Source organism: Mandrillus leucophaeus, unplaced genomic scaffold (genome assembly GCF_000951045.1).
Source record: "Mandrillus leucophaeus isolate KB7577 unplaced genomic scaffold, Mleu.le_1.0 Scaffold13, whole genome shotgun sequence".
Taxonomy (NCBI): Eukaryota; Metazoa; Chordata; class Mammalia; order Primates; family Cercopithecidae; genus Mandrillus; species Mandrillus leucophaeus.
Window position 1 is genome coordinate 4,227,787 of NW_012101254.1, and position 5,403 is coordinate 4,233,189.

General features: G+C 44.3%; 2 protein-coding genes across 9 annotated transcripts in view; both read right to left on the bottom strand.

Annotated features, from left to right (window-relative positions):
- The window catches only part of ZNF512 (zinc finger protein 512), a 39,461-nt gene extending 35,104 nt beyond the window's left edge, over positions 1-4,357 (bottom strand). For 2 of the 8 annotated variants that reach the window (XM_011972599.1, XM_011972597.1), the window contains exons 1-2: positions 4,179-4,357; positions 3,602-3,660 (exon numbers count right to left, since the gene is read on the bottom strand). In XM_011972599.1, the coding sequence (XP_011827989.1) occupies positions 3,602-3,660; positions 4,179-4,208 (89 nt within the window). In that variant the 5' untranslated portion in view covers positions 4,209-4,357. Of the gene's footprint in view, positions 1-3,601; positions 3,893-4,178 lie in introns of all 8 variants that reach the window. The other 6 variants (XM_011972601.1, XM_011972600.1, XM_011972602.1 and 3 more) reach the window with 5 other exon arrangements.
- Positions 4,358-4,603: 246 nt separating this feature from the next.
- LOC105534058 (chromosome unknown open reading frame, human C2orf16) overlaps positions 4,604-5,403 on the bottom strand; it is a 6,211-nt gene continuing 5,411 nt past the window's right edge. Inside the window, exon 2 of the mRNA XM_011972730.1 lies at positions 4,604-5,401. Within this exon, the coding sequence (XP_011828120.1) occupies positions 4,798-5,401 (604 nt within the window). The 3' untranslated portion in view covers positions 4,604-4,797. The remainder of the gene's footprint in view (positions 5,402-5,403) is intronic.

The following is a 5,403-nucleotide window of genomic DNA, read 5'->3' on the forward strand; positions in this document are numbered from 1 at the left end:
GAGATCGGGCCACTGCACTCCAGGCTGGGTGACAGAGGGAGACCCTGTTTCAAAAAAAAAAAAAAAAACAAAACACAAAAACCCACGAATTAAACCCACAGTGAGACACCACTATACACCCATTAAATTAGCTAAAATTGAAAAGACTGACTCTCACACATTGCTGGTAGGAATGCAAAATAATACCACTTTGGAAAGCAAGTAGTTTCTTAAAAAGCTAAACATACTCCTGTCATATGAATCAACTAACCTATGATGGTAAATACTACCTTAGATATTTATCCAAAGAAATGAAAGCATTTGTCCACACAAGACTTGTACATGAATGTTCACAGCAGCCTTATTGTTTGACCCCCTAAAACTGAAAATAACTCAAATGTCCATCAAGGTAGATGGCTAAACAAATTATGGTATCCATAATGGAATTCTACTCAGCAATAAAAACTATTTTTCATCTTAAAATCATTATTCTGAGTGAAAGAAATCATGAAAAAAGTGAGAACATACTGTGTGACTTCACTTATATAAAATCCTAGATTATGCAAACCACTGTACAGTGGTGCCTGTGGACAGGAGTGGAGGAAGAATGGCAAAAAGACATGAACAAACTTTTGAGAGAGATGAAAACGTTTATTATCTTGATTGTGGCAATGGTTTCATGGGTACAGACATAGGTCAAAGCTGACCATGGTGTACGCTTTAAATATGTGCAGTCTACTGTACTCTAATTACACCTCAATAAAGGTATTTTTAAATTTTAATGGATTGGCAGCCCTCTAAGGCCAAAACCTACTATCCCAAACAATGCTAGAAAGACTTGATGGGGCAGGCGCAGTGGTTCATGCCTGCAATCCTAGCACTTTGGGAGGCCAAGGTGGGCGAACTGCCTGAGCTCAGGAGTTCAAGACCAGCCTGGGCAACACGGTGAAACTCGTCTCTACTAAAATACAAAAACTTAGCTGGGCACAGTGGTGTGTGCCTGTAATCCCAGCTACTCGGGAGGCCAAGGCAGGAGAATTGCTTGAACCCGGGAGGCGGAGGTTGTGGTGAGCCGAGATTATGCCACTGCACTCCAGCCTAGGAGAGCAAGACTTCATCTCCAACAACAACAACAAAAAGACCTGATGGTATCAACGAACCATTAAGAGCCAAGTCCCATATAACAACTCTTAGGAAACTCTCCATGTAGGAATTTCTTACTATCAGTGTAGGACTCAGAAATATAGTACCCATATACCTTCTTATGAATAAGCAAAAGCATACTGAAAAGGCAATAGTTCATAAGATCATCATAATTGACTCTTGGAGATTAAGTCAACGTGGTTAGGGAATCCCTCCTCCAGGTCTCGTGTTTTATTTTTAAAGGACTCAACAAAAACAATTTTCAAGTATTTTACAGTATCTACCCATCAACCCCAGGACATTTGATTATTTGTAAAAAACCAGATTAAGCTCAAACTTCCCTTTCCAAACATATAACAAGAAAAAGTTTTGTTGCGATACAATGACTACCATAATTGTATTTATTTTATAATTTGTTGTCACCAGTGTGGCAACTCTCAGCTTCTGATCACAAACATAAAAAGTTTAGCCTATTTTCAACTCCTTTCTGATCTAGCAAAAAATTTTAAAAGCCCCTAGCTCATTCTTCTACATGCAAATATTTAGATTTCATTAGAAGAGTACTTTAGTTCATCTTGTTATTCTTTGTAAACTTATTTAATTCTACCCAGTCTTTAAAAGCCGGTGTTCTCCATGCTCCACTCTTCTCTGGTCTCACTTCTCACCATTGACTCTAAAATGCCACAATCTCCTAGGAAGCTAGTTAAAAATAAAGATTTCCACGCCCTAAACCCAATGATTCCAAATCTGGTTAATGCATAGGGACTTAATAATCTTATTTTTTAACAATTATCTCTAGGTGACCAAGGTTCATACTGAGAAACATCGCTGTAACCACTTTAACTAGAAGAGCCCATTAAAACTCTCAGCTTGTGGAGGAAAACATCATGTTTCCAATTATTTTTTACAGCTGATGATTCCCAACTCTGTATTTCAGACCAGCCGTTCATCTGAGGTCCAAACCTATTTGATTTTGTTCCAAATGTTGCTCCTCATTCAGAAATTCCTAGTTCTGTGAATTACACCAAAATTCACCTGATGGCCAAAGCCAGAAACCCATAGACATCCTATCTTCCTTCTCTTACTCACTTATCATCACAACCTGTATGCTCCCTATACGTTGTTCCCTATGTATTCCCTATGTATTGTTCCCACCACAGGCTGCATGTTCTTTATTAATCTGTTAGGCTATCATAATAACCTCTGAACCAGTTTCCCAGTACCCTTCCAAATCCATCCTTCATAATGCTGCCAGAGTGGCCTAAGACCAATTATCTGGCTATGTCATTCCCTCATTATCTCTTCCAGGATAAAATCCAAACACTTTAGTATGCCATAACAGGTCCTTCATGGTCTAGCCCCTACTAACCTCTCTAAACGCTCTCCCTGCAATCCCTCATCCTCCATCCCACACAGAACTACTTACTATCCCATTAACTTTTTCCACACGTTCACATACTGTTCTCTGTTCTGAAAAACCTTTCTCCTTCTCACTAACTGTATGATTCAACTTTCAGGTTTCTACTTAGGAGTGACCTGCTCTGATAATCCTTCCCTTCCAAACTATCACTCCCTTTCCCCAAAGGCTAAATTAAATTCCCATTTAAAAATATTTACTTATTACAATGAACTGTGTTGATCTACTTGCCTATCTCCCCTTCTAGACTGCTAGTTGTTTTTCATGCCTGTATACCTAACCTACTACAGAACTGGCACACAGCAAACATGTAGTAAATGTCACCTGAATGAATGAATCCATTTAATGTCTAGTTAACAAGAATGTTTTCTTTTGTATTAACCATGGAAAAACTAAGCACCTTCAGGGTACTAAATAACAAACCAGTCTTACAGCCAAGTAGTTTAAAAATACAAGGATTTCTTACGGCCATTTTTTTAAATCATCCATCCCAAGTTCATCACTGTATTTATGTGCACGAAATTGATGTCTGAAGAAATACGGAATTACCACTGAGTCACTAGTTCCATTTTTATTATAATTTGTACTCTTTTTATGCAAGCTAGGTTTTTCTCCCACACACCAGACTTAGACCTACACTGTCCAATCCGATAGCCACTAGCTACAGGTGGCTATTTAAAGTTAGTTAAAATTAAATACAATTTAAAATTCAACCCCTCAGTCGCACTAGCCACACTTCAAGCGCTCAAAAGCTGTACAGGGCTAGTAGTTATGATACTAGACAGTGAAGATACAGAACATTTTCGTCACAAGAAGTTCTACTGGACAGCGCTGGCCACAAAATCACAAAAGAACCTTAGAAACCTAACTTACTTAGCAAATAAAATTTAAAATTCAGTCCCTCATTTGCACTAGCCACATTTCAACTACTCAAAATCCACACAGGGTTAGTGGCTATGATACTGGACAATGCAGATACAGAACATTTTCATCACAGGAAGAAGTTCTACTGGACAGCGCTGGCGACACAATCATAAAAGGACCTTAGAAAACCTCACTTACTTCTTAGCTCCCACGATCCTCGTGCTCCTCTGCTGCTTAAAGGTTGTGGGTCCCGAAGTCTAGCAAATCACAAGCACACGAGTGAGTGCTAGGGACCTCTGAACCTCGACCACAAAAAGACGAATTCCCCTATGCCCAGAAGAAATGAAGCTCTCCCGGGGCAACCACCTCAAACACAAGAAGGCAACACCTTTTAGGAAAAATATGCTGTCCTATCTTCCAGCAGTGCAAAGGCGGGTAACAATACCAGAGCCTTCGTCTTCCCCCATTCTCAAAGCCCTGTCCCAGGCTCTAAAAGGGAGGCCAAAAGAAAAGACAACGGATATGAGAGACATTGGGGATGTAAAAGGAATAGAAACTAATGGCAATGTGGCGAGGAATTAAATTCAAGGAGGTGGGGTACAGGCAGCAGAACGTGGGTAAAGAAAAAGGGGACAGGTGATCTGATCTAGAAGGGTGGGGCCTACGATGGCCTCTGATAAAACCAACTCTGAGCATGGGACAAAAGCGAGGGACCGCGTGTTCTGGGCTCGACAGCGCTACCTCTAAAGCATAACGGTCAAACCAAGAAACTCACGGCGGGTACAGCACCGAGTCTGGAAGACATCACTCCCTCTCCACGCCTAACAATTTCACCCAAGGGCTCCGGCCAGACCAACGCCACTTCCGCTCTCCTCGCCTCTCCCGGATGTGGGTTCGGCTCCGCCTAGCCCTCTTCTGAACTTCTACTTCCGCCTAGCAGCTTCCGAGGGGGCTGCGGCCGGAGCGAGTCACGTGACGAGTCACCCTCCGATTCCTCTGAGACCCCGCCCCACTGGGATTGCGACGCGGGACCCGGGAACTTATGGGTGGGATCTGGAGCGAAGGGGCGGAGCTTGGAGCCTCGACCGGGCCTCAAAACCCCTGGCTGTCATTCCGAACCTTTGCACAACTCCTCGTGTCCTTCCAGCCTGCCTTCCCCACCCACCCGCCCAGTGGTCTCAGTCCAGATGCACAGGGAGATCATGTACTGCCCCTTTATTGATCTTAGAGAAATTACAGACCCATTCTCACACGCCTCCCCCCGGTAGAGAGACATGGAAGCCTTTCCACGCTGGGGGCGCAGGAATTGGAGGCAGTGGCTGAGCAGGAAAGAAGCCTGGAAAGGGCAGCACGATGAAGACTTAGGACAGTGAATAATAGGGGCGGGCCCCGCCTCATCGAGTAGCTTCAGGCCTCCACACTTGTCCTGCTTTGGGATTTTTATGTGTGGTGCCGAGGAGACTTGTCTGATTCTTGAAATCTCTAGACAAACTATGGCTGGGCCTCTCCCCAGGGGAACTGTACTTGAGTCCCTCCTTAAGGGGACTGCGTCGGCTCCTCTCAGAGGGACTGCGATGGTTCCTCCCAGAGGGCCTTCCTGGCCTCATCTCAGAGGGACTGTGACGGGTTCTCTCACAGGAACGGCGATGGCTTCTCTGAGAGGGCCTCCCTTGCCTCATCCCAGAGGGACTGCGATGGCTTCTCTCAGAGGGACTGTGACAGGCTTTCCCAGAGGAACTGTGTCCTCTCCTCTCAGAGGGACTGCAACGGCTTCTTTCCAAGGGACTGAGGGGGCTCTTCTCTGAGGGACTGTGACTTCTCTCAGAAATCCTACGATGGCTCCTCTCAAAGGACCTGTGAGATCTCCTCTCAGAGGGACTGCGATGGCTCCTCTCCGAGAGACTGCGATGGCTCCTCTCAGAGAGACTGTGACGGCTCCTCTCCGAGGGACTGTGATGTCTTCTCTCAGAGGGACTGCGATGGCTTCTCTCAGAGGGACT